This window comes from Phoxinus phoxinus, assembly GCF_949152265.1.
Source record: "Phoxinus phoxinus genome assembly, chromosome: 10".
In the NCBI taxonomy this organism is placed as follows: domain Eukaryota; kingdom Metazoa; phylum Chordata; class Actinopteri; order Cypriniformes; family Leuciscidae; genus Phoxinus; species Phoxinus phoxinus.
Window position 1 is genome coordinate 34,760,549 of NC_136885.1, and position 22,948 is coordinate 34,783,496.

The following is a 22,948-nucleotide window of genomic DNA, read 5'->3' on the forward strand; positions in this document are numbered from 1 at the left end:
AAAAAAATGCATAGAAAAACAAAAGGCTGACTGGAAATAGCTTACACTTACATTGACTACAACATAATCAGTTATTATATTTCATTGGTCCTCTTTTGTTTTTGCATGTGTTTATAATGTCTTTTGTATGACAGCCTGGCCAAAATTATGATGGCACAATTTTTAATTTTTCATTGTTATCACAAATAATTAAAGCTCCAAGCACAACCACGCAATATATGCTTACATACATTTTTTTATATTCATATAAAGGGTGAATATATCGGCCACTACTGTATAACCAGTTTGTCATTCATAGTTTGTCGGGGGTCGATAAGATGTGTACGGTCATGTAAACCACTTTATTTTATGTAGTAGACCAATTATTTCGTACACTTGCTGCTCATTCATTGTGTGTATTTGTTTTTGTTTTGATGTCGAGATGCGAGTAAACTCTGGCGAGGTCTCTACAGTTTCTCTAGTCTCGCTGCGCTCTCATAATGAGTTGTGTTTAGATGGTTATCAGGTTTTTATTGTGCATGTAAACGCTCTCAATGAGAAGCAGCGTTTCCTCGCTGAACCCCGGCGTGTTTGCAGCGCGAGGTCATCGCCGCGCACAGATGGTTTGTCTCTTTTTCTCACTCACTTCCTGCGTTTCTTCTTCTTTCTTTTCTCGCACGTCCTTTGATTTCCCAGCAGCTCTTCTCTGGCCAGCTGGACGTTCTCCAAAAACGTGCACCCATCCTTCTGGTTTAAAGCGCCGTCTCCTCATCTTTTAGCCGCGCTTCAGATTTATGCCGCAATTATTTTATGTAACATTTTCAGATACGGTGTCAAGCTATCAAACACGTACATGTGGTTCCAATACGGCATGGCTATTGACATCAGAGCAGAACTTACTGCGACTGATTGGCCCGGTGTCGTCTAATAAAGAAGAGCGCATCAGGTTTCTAAACAGCGTGTCACTTGTCTGGGCTTTAAGTGAAATTGATTTAGGAGCCTCATCTACAGCTGGCCGCCGAAGACGATGGTGAATGGAAAGTGATTTTCTGCTCGTGTAACACCGGCGGCTTCAGCAGTTGTTGAAGCATCAGACATCAGAGACGAGAGTCTGAGGAGAAGACGGACCGTTATCTGATAAATGGACAAATGAATGCAGCCGGCCGGAGCTGAGAGCATCAGTGTAATTTCACAACCTCATCTAAAGCCGGGATGCTCAAAGACCACACATATGATGTCATATCCTGTGCATAAAGCACGTGCGTAGGCGAGTACATTGCTTTATCCGATAAGATATGCACATAAACAATGGAAACGCGTTTACTGAATAAGGCTATGTTTACACGGAAACGATCTGAAGAGAAAACACAAAAGTGGCGTTGCGTTATCACTTTTTATTCTGCGTTTAGACGAGCGTTATGGGTGGAAATCTGCGTGCATATGGTGACGCATAAGTGTGTGAGATTGGATGTAGTGTGCACTCCCGGCGGCTAGGTGGCGATGTGAAGCACTGAAAGTGAAAGAGACGCTGACACAGTTTGTCATGTTTAATACAGTAAAGCTGCTGCTTTAACCCTCGCTGCTCTTCACGTGTCGCTCAAAAATGACAGATTTATTAATTCATTTTGGTCAATGAAATTAATGCTATATTTTAGTTTGATAATGTTTTGTTATTTTCCTGTACTGGCGCATGCCTGTGACGTAAACGCGTACGCGACGCCTTCACTGTCTAGCAGACTTTTGCGTTTTCACCCTTTAGACGGGAACGCGACGGTGGAGCGTTTTTAAGATTTCCTCTCTGGAGGGTGGTTTCACTTTATTTGCGTTTTTAAGCCCCAAAAACGTTGTTGCCGTGTACACGAAAGGCACATCCGATAAAATATTTGTACGTTTTCACCCGCGAGCGTTCTCGTGTAAACAGGGCCTAAATCCCTTAAAAACTCACGTGACTTTGCCTCAGCGGAGGCTGTGATTGGATAACTGGACTAACCAGTGGACCAATCCAATGATTTGGTTTAATTCCCTCCAGAAGCATCAATGGCCCGTTGTCAATCCTTCCTTATTAAGTATTAAGATAAAAAAACAAAAACAAAAGACAACATGAAGTTACTAGGAATGGGATTTTTCAGGATTGTAACATTTCTGACTAATTTCTGAACGATTCTTAATTAAATATAATAAAATATATATTTTTGTGTATATTTATGGCATTTAGTTTTCAGTAAATGCTTAGTTTTTATAGCAAGTTTTAGCTCAGAATACCCCACAGATATTTTTATATATCATGTTAAAATTTTCACTTTTTGAGGGTGAGCAAAAACACACCGTTTTGTGTCTGTCCCTTTAAATGCAAATGAGCTGCTGCTCCCGGCACAGGGGGCGGAGCTTCAATAGCTCGTGTCCTTTTACTTCACACACACATGCACTGAAAATTGTTCAAACCGGAGTCAAAAAGATGAAGAGACTCAAGAAGAAGTGACAACATGTAGAAGAACAGGACATTTCTGAATGGTTAGTTGATGAATTTATATAGATTATGTGTAGTTATCTTAGTCATTGATTAGCATATTCTGTCTTGATAATCTATAAATCGTGTTCCGGGGGCGGGGTTTATGTAAATTTTAAGGTTGGTGATGTCTCTAACCCGGGAGGAATGTCGTGTAGTTCCTACCAGCCGTTTGTTGTAGTTCTTAAAAAGCGATTTCTTTAAAAGCAAATATCTCCCTTTACTCTGAACTTTGAGCGTTGTAACTTTGCAGATGTTGTTTATGATCAAACAGCAACATTACACACTAACTACAGTTAGAAAAGTCAAATCATAATCAACCACCCCTTTAATATTTTTTCCCAAAGAAAGTAGAGAATCCCAGGCTGATCTGTCACTCATAACTCTTGTAACCTTTCTGAGTGTATCATTTTGATTTGGGTTCTCATGAAATCCTCGGTGGAAGTTGTTTTGCCCTCCTCTTTCCCGCTGCGTTTGATTGAAAAGTGTGTGTGTGTGTGTGTGTGTGTGTGTGTGTGTGTTGGCCTTTAACTGGTTCCAGAGTGTGCGTTCGCTGCTCAGCCACATGTCGTGTCTCTGCTGAAGCCCCGAGGGCCACGGTTTATCGCGCCGCCCGATGGGTAACAGAGTTGACATTCAGCGCGCCGCTGGGTTGAGTGAGGCTAATAAAACTGCTTTTCCGTTCTCTCTCTCTCTTCCTCAGATGGACCCGGTTCAGAAAGCTGTTTTACATCACACGTTCAGCGCTTCGGCCTCGGCTAAAAGGAAAGCGGTCTCGTGTGGCGTGTGCCAGCTGAGGTTTAACTCACAGGTGAGTGTGTGTGTGTGTGTGTGTGTGTGTGTGTGTGTGTGTGTGTGTGTGTGTGTGTGTGTGTGTGTGTGTGTGTGTGTGTGTGTGTGTGTGTGTGTGTGTGTGTGTGTGTGCGTGCGTGTGTGTGTGTGTGTGTTCACCCTGACTCTGATATTCCCAGATAAAGCTGCATATACACAGGAGGTGAAACTTGAAAAATGTGAATATGGTGCAAAAGTTCATTTATTTCACACTGTACAAAATTATTGTTGGTTTAACTTAAAAAAGTAAGTTACCTGGTTGCCTTAAAAATGTGAGTTTATTGAAATTAAACGATTGAGTTTATGCAATGAAGGAGATTGGTTTAATCAATAGAAACTCAAAATATTATATCTGAGCTACATTAATTATCTAAGTTGATTTGACAAAAGATAAAAAGTTGTGATTACAAATAATGACATTTATTTTTTACAGTGCAGTAATTCAACTTAAAAGGTGAAACTAATATATTATATAGACTCATTTCATGCAAAGTGAGATATTTCAAGCCTTTATTTGTTATAATTTTGATGATTATGGCTTACAGCTTAAATTCAAGATTAGAATATTGTGAAAAGGTTTTCATAAGCTGTAAGCCATAATCATCAAAATTATAACAAATAAAGGCTTGAAATATCTCACTTTGCATGAAATGAGTCTATATAATATATTAGTTTCACCTTTTAAGTTGAATTACTGAAATAAATGAACTTTTGCACCATATTTAAATTTTTCGAGTTTCACCTGATCACCTGTCGAGATTATACAATAAAGCCAGTATTACAGGTAATCACTTTGATTGTGTGTTAGTTGTCTTATCACTTTCTGTGTCTGTTTATGAAGTCTAATGCAATAGTTTTCAGAAATTACATTTCTGTGATCATTTACTCACCTATATATCGTGACGAACCAGTGGAAAACTTAAAAGTATTCACTCAAGGGCTGTTTTTCTGATTCAAATCATTTGATTCACAAACGCTCAATCTGATTCAATTTGATTTGATTCTTCAGATTCCACACGTACCAGATGTGGGCCGGATCTTTCAGACTGATTCAAACCTGTCTTTCATTACTGTAACCATAACCATTCATTAAACAAACCGGTTCATAAAGAGTCATTCATTTCAAGAATCAAACATCATTGGTTGTGTTGTATGCACTTGATTCGATAAAAAGAACCAGCTCATAAGAGTCATTTGGGTTTGAATCAGACTACACTGGATTTGCCGTATGTGTTTGATTCAATTAAAAGAACCAGCTCATAAGAGTCATTTGGTTTTGAATCAGACTACACTGGTTGCCCTGTATGTGTTTGATTCGATTAAAAGAACCAGCTCATAAGAGTCATTTAGTTTTGAATCAGACTACACTGGTTGCCCTGTATGTGTTTGATTCGATTAAAAGAACCAGCTCATAAGAGTCATTTGGTTTTGAATCAGACTACACTGGTTGCCCTGTATGTGTTTGATTCGATTAAAAGAACCAGCTCATAAGAGTCATTTGGTTTTGAATCAGACTACACTGGTCACACTGTATGTGTTTGATTCAATTAAAAGAACCAGCTCATAATAGTCATTTGGTTTTGAATCAGACTACACTGGTTGCCCTGTATGTGTTTGATTCAATTAAAAGAACCAGCTCATAAGAGTCATTTGGTTTTGAATCAGACTACACTGGTTGCCCTGTATGTGTTTGATTCGATTAAAAGAACCAGCTCATAAGAGTCATTTGGTTTTAAATCAGACTACACTGGTCGTGCTGTATGTGTTTGATTCAATTAAAAGAACCAGCTCATAAGAGTCATTTGGTTTTGAATCAGACTACACTGGTTGCCCTGTATGTGTTTGATTCGATTAAAAGAACCAGCTCATAAGAGTCATTTGGTCTTGAATCAGACTACACTGGTCACACTGTATGTGTTTGATTCGATTAAAAGAACCAGCTCATAAGAGTCATTTGGCTTTGAATCAGACTACACTGGTCACACTATGTGGGTTTGATTCAATTAAAAGAACCAGCTCATAAGAGTCATTTGGTTTTGAATCAGACTACACTGGTCGTGCTGTATGTGTTTGATTCAATTAAAAGAACCAGCTCATAAGAGTCATTTGGTTTTGAATCAGACTACACTGGTCGTGCTGTATGTGTTTGATTCGATTAAAAGAACCAGCTCATAAGAGTCATTTGGTTTTGAATCAGACAACGCTATCTGTTTTGATTCACTATAAAGAAACTTTTTGTGAGAGTCTTGTTTTTGCTGTTTGTTTTGTTTTAATTCGAAGTAAAGAACCGGTTTATAAGAATCGTTATAGTTTCATGAATTGGACTATACACTGGTTGTGCATTGTTTTTGATGTATAGACAGTAAAGAATCAAGTCAGAAGAGTCATTTGTTTTGGGAATCAATATCTTCACCCTACTGTACACACAAGGATCTAAAGTATTGAAGTCCTGTCCATATATGATCCATTTATACTGTCAGAAATGATGTCCAGCCATTTATTACACTGAGACTATAGACATGCGCTGATATATTCAATGAAGGTGACTTTGAAATGGCCAAGAGGACAATTTTATTTTGCCTGGTCCTTCATCCATCCCTTGTCATTTTCAATTCAGGAGAACGCCTGCTTGTGTGCCACGCTTCCATCAGAGGTATTTAATCCAAATATGATTATTTAAAAGCAGCATTGCCCATATCCTCTCCATTAGGCGCTCATTTATCCGTCACTGTCAGATATTAAGCTGTAATATCCGCAAGACTGAGGCCTATCAAAACAGTAATCACAGCTCATCATGGGCATCCGTCAGAGCCGTGTGACAGGGTGAAGGGGCGGGGCTTCGGTTGACCAATCACAGCTCCTGTATAGCTCTCCAGTAGCCAATCACAGAGAGCGCCTGGGAGAGATTATGCATTCAAATCACGAAACCTCATTATCATTGGTCGTTTGTGCTCCAGCTTCCAATCTGAGCTCGGGAAGCCTTTACATGGCACCGTTTCCACAGATAAATGGCTTCTGGAGAGTCACAGAGTCCAGCCAGACGTTCTGGGCGACTTTTGAAAAATGCCATTTGGTTTTTATATATCGCCACAGGTCTATTTGAATATGCGGCACTTGGTTATGGATTCTTCTGGGTGTATGAATTATAAATACAGTTTATAATGGCGGGGGAGAGAAAACCTAGTTAGTTGTTGAAGAGCTTCTGCCGTTGCCTGCCGAACACAGAGTGTGTGTGTGATTTCCCTCGGCCATGATTGATTGATGGCATCACTTCACTGTGATTGATGGATGGCGTCTGTCTTAGTTAGAGGCTCGGCATCAGTGGCAGATGGTTAATGCCCACCTTTTGTGTTTGTGTTTTTTTTATAATTGTTTATAATTTATGTGTAATAATTTTACCGTTTTATATTTATTTTATTTGTATGTATTTTTTTTAAACTGGCTGGACCTTAGCATATGTCTGTTACTCTATTATTCTTATTATTGTTGCACATTTAATTAGTCTATTATAATCTATAATAGTTATTTATTTGTGTGTGTGTGTGTGTGTGTGTGTGTGTGTGTGTGTGTGTGTGTGTGTGTGTGTGTGTGTGTGTGTGTGTGTGTGTGTGTGTGTGTGTGTGTGTGTATTATGTTGCATGCTTTTAAAATAACTACTTTTTAATATTCATAATATGGATACTGGCTGGACCTTAGCATATGTCTGTCTATTACTCTATTATTATTATTATTATTTTACAATTATTTATAATATTTTTATATATTTTATCATATATTATATTTGTAAATAGTTATTATGTATAATAATGTTACTTTATATATTTGTTTTATTTGTATTTTTTTCTTAATTTTTTTATAACTTGCGGGACCTTAGCATGTGTCTTACTCTATTATAAAAAATTTTTTTTTACAATTATTTATAATTTATAATATTTTTTATTTATAGTTTATAATATATTTGTAAATATTTATATGTATAATAATGCTACATATTTATATTTTATCTGTATTTATTTATTTAATATTATTTATAAAATTTTCAACTTGTTGCATGTCTGTTTTTTTATTAATATGTTTTTTACAATTATTTATAATATATAATATTAATTTCAAATATTTATAGTTCGTAAAATTTTATATTTGTAACTATTTATTTATTTATTTATAACTAACTAACTAACTAACTTAGTGTCTTTGTTACTCATATTGACAACTTTTTTTGTTCTTAACAATTCATTTTAATTTATAATATAAATTTATTAATTTATATATATATATATATATATATATATATATATATATATATATACACACATAGCCTATATATATACACACATATACATATAAATAAATAAATAAATTATATTTATATATATATATATATATACATATATATATATTAAAATAAATACATATATATATTAAAATAAATATTATATTAAAATAATTTTTTTATTATATATATTATATATATATATATTTTTTTTTTTATTAATTTAAATGATTTGTTCTTTTCTAATTTTCTGGGGTCTTACTGGTTACCTGTGTCTGTTACTCACATGAATATGAGGCACTTGGTTATGGATTCTTTCGAGTGTATGAATTATAAATATAGTTTATAATGGCGGGGGAGAGAAAACCTAGTTAGTAGTTGAAGAGCTTTTGCCCGTTGCCTGCCGAACACTGTGGCTGTGATTTCCTCCGGCCATGATTGATTGATGACATCACTCCTCCACTGTGATTGATTGATGACATCACTCCTCCACTGTGATTGATTGATTGATGACATCACTCCACTGTGTCCCACTGCAGGTTAGGGTCTCAGTTAAAGCCTCGGCGTGCAGGACGGGTTTCTTCTTCTTCACTCGTCCGTGTCGTGCCTTTAATGAACGCTTGATTGCGGCACAGATTACACATGACATTTATCTGTGTCACTGCATTCTCCGCTGTGATTGGCCGATGAAACCAATAGCTGGAAGGTGTCGAGAAACACCTCATTTATCTTTGTGTTAAAGCTATTTTCATAACACTGTCCCGCTCAAATGATGTGTTACTTACCAACCCCCGTGATATAAATCTATATGATTATGATCCATATCCCGCACTGCTATTTGTACAAATACAATATATCAAAAGAAGACTGATCTGCCATGACGTCTTATTGCTTTTCATAACGGTATATCTGCCCGTAATGTCCTTATAAAATCTCCTCTCTGGAAAGCAAGCTGGTGTTGTAAAGACATGCATCTTGAGAGGAATGTTATGAAATATGTTATTAGCAAGATATTGAACTGAAAGCTCAACAAGCACCAACTCTGAGTAAACTTAGTAATATTTTACTAAGAGACATAGACTATAGCTCATAAATTATGCAGATAATACAGTTTTATGGCCAGTAATAAATGATACATATATTTTTTTATTATTCCTAATTTATGTTTCAATTTAATTATGAAAAGAAATATAATTATTTATGATTATTGTGATTTAAAAATATATATTTTATTTATTTATTATTATTTTTTTCTAACGTACTCCCCAGTGAACAAAAATACTAAATATTAATTAATTGTTTTATAATTCCTAATTTATAATATTTTTTCAAATGTAATTATTAAAATACATATAATTATTTTCATAGTATTATTTTTTATATTTATATAGCATATTTTATTTATTATTTTACATGATTGCATAATGCATAATTGCATAATAATGCAAAATCCAGTTTTATTACCAGTAATATACTTTTTATAATCATGAATAATTTACAATATTTTAAATAAAATCCTAATATTTATTGCAAGTATTAATATGTATTTATTGTATTTAAAAAAAAAACTTACCATTGGCAAAAAGTTGAACTGAAGTATGTGTGTCTTTGCTATTCACATTTATTTTTTATAATCTATAATATTTTATAATTATTTAATAATTTATAATAAATTGTGACTTTATTATTTTATATTACATTTTATGTGTTTTATTTAATATATATTTTGTTTCTAACTTTATGGTAATATTGGTGTGTGTGTGTGTGTGTGTGTGTGTGTGTGTGTGTGTGTGTGTGTGTGTGTGTGTGTGTGTGTGTGTGTGTGTGTGTGTGTGTGTGTGTGTGTGTGTGTGTGTGTGTATTTTGTTGCATGCTTTTAAAATAACTACTTTTTAATATTAATAATATTTGATGATTACTGTACATATATTTATTTATTTCTAACTTGCTGGCAAACATGTAGTTGTGTATGCCAGTATCTGTGTCTGTGTTACTCGCATGCCGTTGTGTGTTTGCATATAGTGAGGTCGTCGACTGCCTTATTTATTCAAAGAAGTGTGTGTGCGTCTCTTGCTAGCCTCCTCCCGCTGTTAGCAATGTCACACAGGCGTCCAGGAGTTAGCGGAGAGCTTATCAAGGGCAATTAAAAGACGGTGCGTCCGGCCTGGTCAAACTGAGCCGTAATAAATCTCGTCTGAAGGTGAAAGCAAGTGCGTTTGATGCTGCACATTGTGCCCGCGGATATTAAAATATGTGTTTAATATTTCCCGGTAACACTTTACAATAAGGTTCAGTAGTTAACATTACACTCTAAAAAATGCTGGGTTGTTTCAACCCAATTTTGGGTCAAATATGGACAAACCCAGCCATTGGGTTCAATTTTTAAATTACATTTTTAACACAACGTTTGGGTTTGTCCATATTTGACCCAAGATTGGGTTGAAACAACCCCGCATTTTTTAGTGTAGTTAGTTAACATGAAAAAATAATAGCTGTATTTTTATTAACTTAAATTAACACACTCTGAAAATGCTGGGTTGTTTTAACCCAATTTTGAGTCAAACATGGACAAACCCAAACGTTGGGTTAAAAATGTAATAAAAAATGTAACCCAACGGCTGGGGTTGTCCATATTTGACCCAAAGTTGGGTTAAAACAACCCAGCATTTTTTTTAGAGAGATGAATAAATACTGTAACAAATGTATTGCTCATTGTTAGTTCATGTTAGATAGTATATGAACTAAAGTTAACTAATGAACCTTAAAGTGTTACCGTTTTCCCACCAAGTCATCCTCGTGAGCTGGAAGTCATAGCGGATAATACACACTAAAAAATGCTGGGTTGTTTCAACCCAATTTTGGGTCAAATATGGACAAAACCAAACGTTGGGTTAAAAATGTCATTTAAAAATTGAACCCAACGGACCCATATTTGACCCAAAATTGGGTTGAAACAACCCAGCATTTTTTAGAGTGACCTCACACACACATACGATGCTTTTCTTCTCTGTCACACTCTTTATTCCATTACTCAGACTATAGGCCAAAACCCAGTGAGCTGCCTACATAGGGAACATAAAAATATCACTCCTCAAACAGATTTAAATTGTTTTAACCCAATTTTGGGTCAAATATGGACAAACCCAAACGTTGAATTAAAAATTAATTATAAAAATTCAACCCAATGGCTGGGTTTGTCCATATTTGACCCAAATTTGGGTTAAAACAACCCAGCATTTTTTAGAGTGTAAGATGCATTACTATTGAGTTAAATAGTTGATTATTTAATTATATATAACTTAGTAATGCATGAATCAGAAGTAGGTCTGTCAATCAACTGAAAATTATAGTCAAATTAATTATATGATATGCTGATTATTTCCTCATTCCAGTTTTAAGCAGGCACTAAATGCGCCGAATTAACGCCGTGAATGTTTAATTAAAGTCATTGTCATTCTTTCCGGCACAAACACGTCTCCTTTATATGTAAATTAAGCTCATTATAGATTGCACCTTATTCACAGACGTCTGCTGTTTGACGGCTGCAATTAAACTATGCTAGTTCACAATGAGTCAATATTTATTGATAGATTTATTAAAGATATTAAATTACTGTTGCAGATGAAAACATTGAATAGACATCAAATTACAAAGTAATTTCTTGGGTAAAAAAAAAACAGACACATTTATTGTCTTTCTTCTTTTTTTTTTTTTACTTAATTAATGATAGTTATGTTAATGTTAAGTTGTGTGTTTTTACCTTGTGTTGAAGTTGACTGGTACAGTGTTAAATATATATATATATATATATATATATATATATATATATATATATATTATTTATATATAACTGACCGTAACACATTTTTTATATGATTTAAATATACTGGTGGTTATATATTTAAGACATGTATATTATAATTGTAACCAATATATTGTCAATATAATTTAATTATCAGTATAAGTAAAATTTAATTATGCAATTTTTATAGTGATCAATTTAATGTAATATTTAATTTTCAATGAATAAGAAAAAATCTAATTAACAGTACTTTATATATTTTAAAATATTTTATTATTATGTTATAATTATATATATATATACATATGTGTATATATAGGCTATTAGGGCTGTAAACGATTAATCGAAACCAAAATAAAAGTTTGTGTTTACATAATATGTGTGTGTATTGTGTATAATTATGTTGTATATATAAATACACACACATGCATGTATATTGAGACATATTTGCATTTATATACTGCATATATATTTTTATATGATTTATATTATATATAAATATAACTATTTTATATATAAATAACACATTTTTCTTAAATATATACATGCATGTGTGTGTATTTATATATACAAAATAATTATACACAATACACATGTCACATTGTTAATGTGTTTTCTGTTGTTATCATGGACTTTTAGTTTGTTTTCCTTCTTCAGTGTTTTCATCATCTCTGTCGTCATTTTCATTAGTTCATTTTCGTCACCTGTTTAGTTAATTAGCCTTGTTAATCATCATCATCATCACCTGTCGTCACTCGTTGTCATCTGTGTATTTAAGTTCCTGTCTCTCACCCTTCAGTTGTCGGTCAATGTTTGCTTATGCTAATGCTTGTTGCTGTTTACGTTACGTTGTATGGAGAGTGTTACCCTTGCCTGTACCAGTTTTGTTTAAGTTTTATTATAGTAAAAGTTTGAATTGGAGCTTTGTGCCTTTGCCTTTGTCTTCATCCGCACCATACCCGTGACAACACACACATATATTATGTAAACACAAACTTTTATTTTGGATTCGATTAATCGCGATTAATTGTTTACAGCCCTGCTATATGTATATCAGTACATATATATATAATTATTATTAATGATTTCTTAAATTATGTTTGCTAATATTATATAAAAATATAACAGGTCCCTGTGTCTATTAACCAACATTTGTACATTTCTTTCTCCAATGTTTCAAAGCATCTTGGGTGATTTTTTTTTTTTTTTTTTTTTTTTCGGTTCATTGCACAGCGTCTTAAAATGCTGCATACACTCTAAAAAATGCTGAGTTGTTTTAACCCAAATTTGGGTCAAATATGGACAAACCCAGCAGTTGGGTTACATTTTTAAATTAAAAATGTTAACCCAACGGTTGGGTTAGTCCATATTTGACCCAGATTTGGGTTAAAACAACCCAGATCCAGAGAGTGGAGCATCTCTGTGCTTTACATGTGTATAAGATTCACAAATCGTGCAGCTTCCACACACTGAGCGCTGTATTTCCCTGCTGGGTTAAAGATGGCCGCCTCGTCACCCTCAGCCTCGCTGGTTTGATGTCGACACACGTGAGCTTGTCTGTCACGCTGGCTCTGAGTCTGGTGTGATGTTGCTAACACCTGGTCTGGGCTGGCCCTCTCCACGGGTTGGCCTGTTCTGTGTTTCCTAGAGCCAGGCATTGGCCCACTACAAAGGCACCAAACACGCCAAGAAGCTGAAATCCTTGGACGCGCCGAAGTGCCTCAAACACAAGAGTTCCCCGGTCAGCAGGGAAAACGCCAACAAGGATCCTCCGAAGAGCCTTTCTCCCTCGAGCGGAAACACTGACAGAAAAGGTAAGAGAAGAGAAGAGATATCTCATGCTTGCTTGAATAAACTCCTGTGACCCTGGACCACAAAATCAGTCACATGGGTCAATTTTTTAAAATTTAGATGTATACATAATATGAAAGCTGAATAAATAAGCTTTCCATTGATGTGTGGTTTGTTAGGATAGGACAATATGTGGCTGAGACACAACTATTGAAAATCTGGAACTTAATATCCTAATGATTTTTGGCATAAAAGAAAAATGGATAATTTTGACCCATACAATGTATAGTTGCTATTGCCACAGATATACCCGTGCGACTCGTGACTGGGTTTGTGATCCAGGGACACACACATATATTAAACTGTTTGTGACAAACATAAATGATGACTCAAATCTCGTGGCTTGAAGCAAAGTGTGTTGTTTCTTTTTTAAAGTGAGCATTTGCTTTTTTAATGATTGGCGGATGACAACACAGCAAAAAAACAAGTAGATGATGCAAGTTTCTACATGTCTACAACGCCGTACTACGTGAGCTGAACTGTGACTTAAACCTATCGACCAGCTCACTTAGCACGGCGTTCGTGGCTCGACTGGTCTGTATACGCATAATGTACTGTCTTTATAAAGTATCTTCTCATTAAACTGTCTGTACATCGGTTTGCATGTAGGGACCCTCATTATGCTACCGTGTTACTGTAAGGCTATTTTGAGACGTGTTAGTGGCATTAACAAGCTATTTCTTTTTAGTTATTCTATGCCCCATATACTAGCGTTATAAGCTAATCTGTTTTTAGAGATAAAACTCTATACATTCGATTATCATGAAAACAAATCCCAGAGAACGATCGACTTGGTACTCATGTGTTAATTACCCCTAGGTTCATTTTGCACCGGAATTGTCCTTTAAAGCTACTCTGTGTCATTTTTTTAAGTTGATTCTTAGCAAAAAACACTTTGTTCTTTCAAAATGATATGTGCTCATTAATGTATAATTACTTCCACCAACTAATCAAGTATTCTCGTAAGCGTAAATCTGCCATTTATAATGCATACGGGTGAGCAGCTCGAATGGCGGAAGCCATGTTTTGCCTCCATCTTGAAAATACATTAGCCAAAGAGGGACAAACCTGGAAATTCAAGCTTCACCTTTCGTGTTTTTACACTCAGTGGCCCCGTGACGAATGCGAGCGGAGATTACTCACGACTGCTGGCAGATTTGAAATAATACGGCCACCGTACGAGTTAAAACGCCCTCGGAGTGGGAGGGGCTAGAAAGTAATATTCAGTTGGAAGACATATACAACTTCACCACTAGATGGGAGAAAATCCTACACAGTGTAGCTTTAAAGGGATAGTTCACCTTGAAATAAAATTTTGGTATGTTTTATCTTACCTCAAGGGCATCCAAGATGTAGGTGTCTTTGTCTCCGCAGTAGTTTCAATTTTGATATTTTTAGGTCAAACCGTTCTTGTCTGTCAGTCATATCATGCAGGTCCATGGTCACCGACACACACAGAGAAGTCCAAATTACACAATTCCCCATCGTAAGTGCACATTGATGGCCTAAGACACAAACGAGCGGTTTGTGTGAGAAAACGAACAGTATTTATATAGTTTTTATCTCTTGTACACAACCACGTCCAAGTGATCTGAGGGCGCGCGCTTCCTGGTGTGTGACGGAAAGCGCTGGAAGTGATATCTCGTGCGTGTACGTCACTCATTGACAGAAATGAGTTTGTAGGTAAGACGGCTAATAGAAATGGTACTAATTTGCATTTATCCGGGATGTTTAAACTGACGTAAAAGAACGCGTGCACATGTCACACACCAGGAAGCGCGCGCCCTCAGATCACTTGGACGTGGTTGTGTACAAGAGGTAAAAACGTTTGTTTTCTCACACAAACCGCTCGTTTCGTGTCTTAGGCCATCAATGTGTACTTACGATGGGGAATTGTGTAATTTGGACTTCTCTGTGTGTGCTCTTTGAGGCGGTGACCATAGACCTGCATTATATGACTGACAGACAAGAACGGTTTGACCTAAAAATATCAAAATTGAAACTACTGCGGAGACAAAGACACCTACATCTTGGATGCCCTTGAGGTAAGATAAAACATACCAACATTTAATTTCAAAGTGAACTATCCCTTTAAGAAAACCCTGAGTAACAGTTGTGTTATGACTGAGTGTTTTCTGACTGTAACTGAAGGGGTTTCTTCTGCATCTGGTCCCAGAATATCAGAAACTGGAGTGTTAATTCAACATGGGCCGGTAAAAAGCCTCCCAGAATGGTCTAGCACCAAAAACGGTGAGTTTAGCACGAGCAAAGACCACTTCGAAAAAGTGTAAGAATCTGTTTGAGTTCTGCTATTTATGGCTGTTTTGCGCTACAGAGGAAACATTCATCATATTTCCCTGGACAAGAGTTGACCTCCTCTTCTACTTCTGTCACAGAGATCTCTCTCTGAACTGGAAACAAGAATAATGTTCCAAGAATCGGCTTAAAGGCCGTAATTTCTATCCTAGGCGTCTCTCAGTAGTTGACATTGTACCAGTACTTCATATTCATGTGCGCCGGTGGAAAACTTACTTTCATTGACCTCTCCTGGTCTTGATGTTCTTGAGGTTATATATCGCTCTCGTGGTTCATTAGGACTCGTACTGCTGTTTCGGATGATCCAAAGCAAACAGCATCCTCCTGTGTGTGTGTGTGTGTGTGTGTGTGTGTGTGTGTGTGTGTGTGTGTGTGTGTGTGTGTGTGTGTGTGTGTGTGTGTGTGTGTGTGTGTGTGTGTGTGTGTGTGTGTGTGTGTGTGTGTGTGTGTGTGTGTGTGTGTGTGTGTGTGTGTGTGTTAGGGATCCAGGGGTTGGCTATATTCTCTGCAGGATCACAGCTGGATCAGGCGGCTGGACTTTAATGGCACAGAAGTGTGTACGCAAGCACATTGTGAGATTAGGTGCACTCAACACATGTCTGGATCCTGTTCTGGAACCAATAATTTACTCCACTTCTTGTTTTTTGTTCTGCTTGTTTAAGCCCAGCAGTCAAGTTCGCCCAATAAAAAAGTCTATTTGTACTCAAACACCTGGTGTAATCTAATTTGCGGCTCTTTAAAGCAAAAGTGTAGCCTGAAGTCAGGTTAGTCTTATAAAGCAAAGCCTCGTCTCATATGAGCCGGATGAATCGCCTTTGGTTATTAGACTCATAGATGCATCAATAAACACAAAAGATGCACTAGTGTCAGCAGTTTGTGTGTTGTGACATTCATAATAACATGTTTCTGTTAGCAGCCGTTGTTCTTGTCTACACTTTGGGGTGAATTCACTAAACAGTTGCAACAGTTAAAAAAATACTGCAGAAACAAAGCATTTAATCGCATAATAATGCAAAAAAATATTGGCGGCACAATTTTTCAAAAGTCAAAATGACGACTTGTATACAGTAGTGGCCAAAAGTGACATCTTTAGCATTTTACCAAATATAAATAAACATTTATTAAAGATTTATGTAAGCATATTGCGTAGTTGAGCTTGGAGTCGATTGTTTTTGTTGTTGTTGTTGTGATGATAACGTAACGAAACATGAAACATTTCTGGCCAGGCTGTCATACAAAGAAATTATGAAATATTACCAACGAAATATTAATAACAATGTTATAGTCAATGAATGATTTTTCCTCTGAGCTTGTTGTTTTTCTGTGCATCATTTCTTTTCTTTTTTTGGCAAATAATTTTTACTATAACCAAGTTTAGTGTTTTGTTTCCTCATATTTAACATATTTATAAAACATATATATATATATATATATATATATATATATATATATATATATATATATATATATATATATACACTTTTAGAAACTTTTGTATATTAAAAACAAAAATGTATCACTAAGTTTAGTGTTTTGTTCTTCCCTCATATTTATCATATTAAAAAAATATATAAAATATCATGAAGACATCACTTTTGGCCGCTTTTGTAGTAAAAACAAAAATGTAGCACTTTATCTATTAACATATTTTTGCATTTGCTTTTATTATTATTATTTCTTTGCAGACATTGTTTTAAATACAGCTTTGTCTTTCGCTTCTATTATTATTTTAACTGCGTGGCAATCCAGTTTATACAGGCACTAAATGTCCTAAAATAAGGATGCACTGCATTTAAATAAAGCATTTGTTATATTTTTTCCAGTGCAAACATCCCTCCTTTCCAATGAGGCTCATTATTGATTGTGGCTTAATCATAAACCCGGCGCTATTGTGGAGTTACTCCGTGCAATCACAGTGAAATATTAGATTATGATAATGTGCATCCACTCTTTAGTTCTCCGAACCGTCCTGCAAGATTGGGATTTTGCCCACTGCAGGTTTTGTGTGTACGTTTGCGTCATCACCTGATCTGCATAAATGCGTTGTGCTAAAACAACTCGAGCACCACGTGCAAATAAATAGCAAGAGCAATTCATTTGAGTCAATTCTCCCCTTTTGTAAACGCAGGGATCGGTGACCTACCTCTGCCGTTATCAGGAAACTAATCGAGCCGGTGTATTGTTTGCATTAATTAGGCTTGCGAATAAAGAAAGGCACCGTGACCCAGTTGAGTACATGATCACGCAGGGCCAGAAACCTCCCGATAAATCACGGCACATCATAGACAACGCAGCACAACACCCGACCGATCCGCGGAGTTTGCGTTTGTTTGTCAGAACGCCACTCGGTAATGAATATTAATGTGCGGAGATGTCAGAGAGATGAATTGTGGGGGCGGCTGAAAGCTGCATTATCTCGAGTTTATTTGCCGCATGTAATGAATAGCAGAGGCTCAGACACTAATAGATCGGCTTCAGAGAGCAGAAAGAAGCGCAGGCGGTTTAATGTGTGTGTGATTCAAGGTTTTGGTGTTTTTAACGCATTAAATAACAGTCATTTGTCAGGGTTGGGAAGTGATCATGTGTGGGAAGAGAACATGTATGCATTGGACTACATGTTTTGGAGGTGTTTGTTATTGATGTTTCTCTGCATTCTGTGTGAAATTCTTGGCTTGGGGCTTTTCTATAAACTTAAGCATGCTAATTATTTTGGACCTCGCAATAAGTCGCAGATTTCAGGTCATACAGGAGTGCATCTGAGAATAAAAGTAAAAAATATTTGTTTGTTTATGTATTTAAAGGGATACTTCAGGGTTTAGCATTAAGCTTTGTATCAGTAGAAAGCCTGTAGTATTTTCGAATGACCCTTCCTCATGTCCCCCTGAGACGAAAGATTTATGTATTTTTAGTCTGGAAAATGACGCAAAAATCGTCATATTGCGTAAAATGAGGATTTTTTTTGGCCAGAGGCTTAAAACTACAGCCAGTAAGAGGCGCTAGATCCGCATGTTTTCAGCCCACCCATAGAGGGAGGGGTCTCACTCACAGAATGCACAAATAGTGTCAGCCATCTTTTATTTGGAAGCTAAGCTAACCGGCTCTTGTTCTGTGGAGAAAGCTGAGTAGTAGCGGTGACAATCCTCTTTTTCCCGGATATGTCCAGCCGTCGAGATCGCCCAAAATGTCCGGGATTCGACTTTTGCTTTCTGCGGTCGCCATTCATTGTTTATATGCACACCTTTTGTTTCAATCTAACTGAATTCATCCCGATCGGTGAATCTGAATGTAGTGTTTACATGAACGCTAAACAAGTGATCGGTTGAAGCTTAGAAATCTAGACGCACCCTAGCGACAGCAAAGTGTATTTTGCAGCCAGGGCAGTCTAGCAACTCTCCATAGACCTTCTAGCTGCAAAAACCAAAATTGGGTCAGGCCAATCACGTCGTGTATAGAGTAGGCGGGGGCGGGCTTAACATATGACGACAGAGTTGCGACGGCTGCCACTTGAAAACAAAGAATGGCGGCTGCGGATGGGGAACCGCGCCCTTTCGAATCGGCTTTGGCCGCGACTCTGGAGGACTTGGAGTTACGTTTTTCTTTAAGAAAAGAGCAAAGAACGACACTTAAGTCATTCTTTAAAAAGGAAGAAGTGTTCGGAGTTTTGCTGGACCTGATCTTTGCCGCTCTGACTACGTCTCCTTCTTTGTTGCTCTGGTTGGTTGTAGCGCTATCCTATTGCGTGCAGAGGGATTTTGAGAGACGACCGTTTATCCCGCCCCTCGGATTAAGCCGCGTCTATGGAGAGTTGCCAGACTAAACATCTTGATGTAAGTCTGATGTTTGCCAGGCTAGATCGGTTGATGTGCGTTTTAACATTGCTAAGAAAATTCCCGCTCCTCCGTGAGAGATACGAGACCGGTGCGTCTCACAGGCGCCGCTAATCAGTAATCCCGCCACAGGCCTCGAGCCGTTCTCCCGCGGCCGTCAGTCTCGTCCCGCTCGCCGCAGTAAACATGATGAACGACTGTAGAACGCTAAAGCCGAATCCTGGACATTTTGGCCGACATCAAAATACCGGGCAGACTCACTAGTAGCCTAGCCTTGTTGTTTAGCTGCGATCTCTTACCGGTAGGCGTGGCTTGGGCGTGGCCTCCTAGGGCAGCGAAGCAAGTGCATTCTGGGAGTTGTTGTCTTTCATCCCCATAAGGCAAAAATAACTTTTCTGGCTTTTCTCAGTCTAGAAGGCTCCAAATTCAAAAATAATTTCACATTTCTTCTACATAAATGACCCATTTTAAATACACATTCATCTTTCCAGAGGTGAAGTATCCATTTGAATATATTAATTCTTCACTATAAGGTTCAAAGTACATATATACCAAACATACACTAGATATTTATATATATACACAGGCTGGTCTGAGTATTTCAGACGCTGCTGATCTACTGGGATTTACACAATAATCTCTAAGCAGAAGAACAGAAGACACACCGGTGACACTCCTGTCAGATGAGAACAGAAACTGAGGGTACGATACACACACACACACACACACACACACACCAAAACTGGACAATAGAGGATTGGAGAAACGTTGCCTGGTCTGATGAGTGTCGATTTCTGCTGCGATATTCAGATGGTCGAGTCACAATTTGGCGTGAACGAAAGTATGGATCCGTTATATCAGCGGATCAGGCTGCTGGTGCTTTAATGGTGTTTTCTCGGCACACTTTGTGCCTTTTAGTACCAATTGAGCATCGATTAAACGCCACAGCCGACCTGAGTATTGCTGATCATCTCTTTATGAGCATCTTCTGATGGATCTTCCAGCAGGATCACACACACACCAAAGCTGAAGTCATCTCTGACTGGTGTCTTGATCATGACAGGGAGTTCACTGAACTCAAACGGCCTCCACAGTCTCCAGATCTCAGGTTTGGGATGTGGAGGAACGGGAGATTCACATCATGGATGAGCAGCTGATAAATCTGCAGGAACTGTGATGCGATCATGACAATCCAGACTCAAATCTCTGAAGATTTATGGCAGTTCTGAAGGCAAAAAGGGGTCTGTGTGTAATATATATTTTTTATATAAAACATGAATATTTTATATATAGCTTAAAAATAATTAATCTTAAAAATAATACTTTTAAAGTCCCCCTATAGTCAATAATACAATATAACTAATCTTTGATCACCAAAATTACATATTTAAACGTTTTTTCCTTGTTTTTTTTTTACTTCATGCCTTAAAATATCTTGAATGTAACTGAATGACACCCTTGCCTCATTTAGTATTTGCGGTTCTATGAATATGCAAATGAGCCCCGCCTCCACTCACTCACTCACTCACTCACTCACTCAGAGATCCACTGGTTGACGATCACACGTTGATCTGATTGGTTACAAGGTAGTGTGTGACGTCAGAAACACCAGCGATTTCAAACCGTGTTTTTGAGACTGTCTTTGGTTCACTGCAGTTTTAAGCAGAAAATACTCAGCAATGCTGTCGACTTATGAATTTACACATGGTTTAAGCGTATTAAAAACACCACATAGATAAACAACATTAAAAGCTGGATTTTCACCACAGGGGGACTTTAAAACTTTGGGAAACAACGAAAGACACCATGCTCTTCTGAATTTGCATGCATAAGCTGCGTATCTTGTTTTGTTTACATATCATTTTTATGTTTTGTGAAGTCCCTGAAAAACTGCTTTACATTGTTAGTTGTAAAAGTAGTAGCAGCTTTGTCGAATATCTGGAAATAATTACTAAATGACAGTATTGACAGTAAAAGCTAGTTTACTTTCTTTTTTTACTGCATCTAGAAAAATCATTGCAAGAAATCCCAGATCTAGCGACGCCACAGACTTGTGTAATAGAAAAATGGAGCAGAAGAAATAAGAACTTGTCAAAGCTGAAAATAACATCTAATCAGTGAGACGGCAGATCCGTCTGAGAGCTCGTCACGGTGCCGTCCTGCGATCTGAGGCTCGAGATGGACAGTGTGTGTGTGTGTGTGTGTGTGTGTGTGTGTGTGTGTGTGTGTGTGTGTGTGTGTGTGACGTGAGTGACGGCGATGCCTCCATCTCTCTGTTCCAGTCCAGTGCCGTAGGAAATGTACCCTGATATTAGCTATTAAAGAGCGGATTGTCAGGGGAGGGACGCCACAGCTGCACAATACAGACAGAACGAGAAGAAGAGACGAATCACGTGATCCTCGAGGACAGAGACCCTCGTCTATACACCAATTCGGACAGAACTCGTTTTCCTGGAGGACGTTAGAGAAAATGGTTTCACAGGCTTATAGTGAAACACACTTGAACGTCGTAAAAAAGTGGATCGAGATTTTCTTTAAGCCCCAAGTTTACGTTTAAGTTTATACAGTGTGTTCCTCAATAAAGGTATTTAGCAGGGATATTGCCAGGCTTTTCTGTTTACAATGAAGTAAGCTAGTTGCCTGCACAAAATATGATAGCATTTTAATATAACAATATACAGGTGAAACTCAAAAAAATGTAATATCGTGCAAAAGTTCAGTAATTCAACTTAAAAGGTGAAACTAATAGCCTATATTATATAGACTCATTACATGCAAAGTGAGATATTTCAAGCCTTTATTTGTTATCATTTTGATGATTATGGCTTACAGCTTATGAAAACATTTTCACAATATTCTAATTTTGAATTTGGGGTTTCGTAAGCCATAATCATCAACATTATAACAAATAAAGGCTTGAAATATCTCACTTTGCATGTAATGAGTCTATATAATATATTAGTTTCACCTTTTAAGTTGAAGTACTGAAATAAATGAACTTTTGCACCATATTCTAATATTTTATTTATTTATTTATAGCCGCTTCATAAATTAATTAAAAACAAAGCAAAACGCACCTGATGCATATTCTTTGTTCTTCATTTTATAGAAGTATAGAGTTAAAAACCTTGCCGTATGTTTGTGTAGTTAATAATTAAGAGACGGTGAACCGCCATCTTACTCCCGACTTCCCAACTATAAATACGAACTTCACCAGGAAGACTTGAACGCATTATAATCCTTTGTGATTTGAATCCCGTCCGCATCTGCCATGCCTGTTTCTCTCACACAACCCAAATTCATCGCAAATTGCCTGTTTTCAGCAAACTCAACTCCTCAGAGAAATTGAGTCCCGTCCGAATGCGAATGTCTGCGGTTCCCGATATTGTGTTGTGCTAATGCTAATGTGTGTTTGACCTGAGCTACCGTTTGTGCACCAATCTTACGCTTGTTTTCATTTCAGTATGAAATTAATAGAGGCAAATCACAGAAACTACTAAACCCCTTTTAAACCACACGGTAATTGTGTCTGATGATATTAATATGATATTCTGTAAGATATT

The 22,948-nt window shown here is 36.9% G+C and overlaps 1 protein-coding gene across 10 annotated transcripts in view; it reads left to right on the forward strand.

Annotated features, from left to right (window-relative positions):
• Positions 1–22,948, forward strand: part of znf385d (zinc finger protein 385D) — a 221,756-nt gene that overhangs the window by 165,377 nt on the left and 33,431 nt on the right. For 9 of the 10 annotated variants that reach the window (XM_079626320.1, XM_079626319.1, XM_079626316.1 and 6 more), the window contains 2 exons: positions 3,189–3,296; positions 13,040–13,205. In XM_079626320.1, coding sequence (XP_079482446.1) covers positions 3,189–3,296; positions 13,040–13,205 — 274 coding nt within the window. The remainder of the gene's footprint in view (positions 1–3,188; positions 3,297–13,039; positions 13,206–22,948) is intronic. The other variant, XM_079626324.1, reaches the window with a different exon arrangement.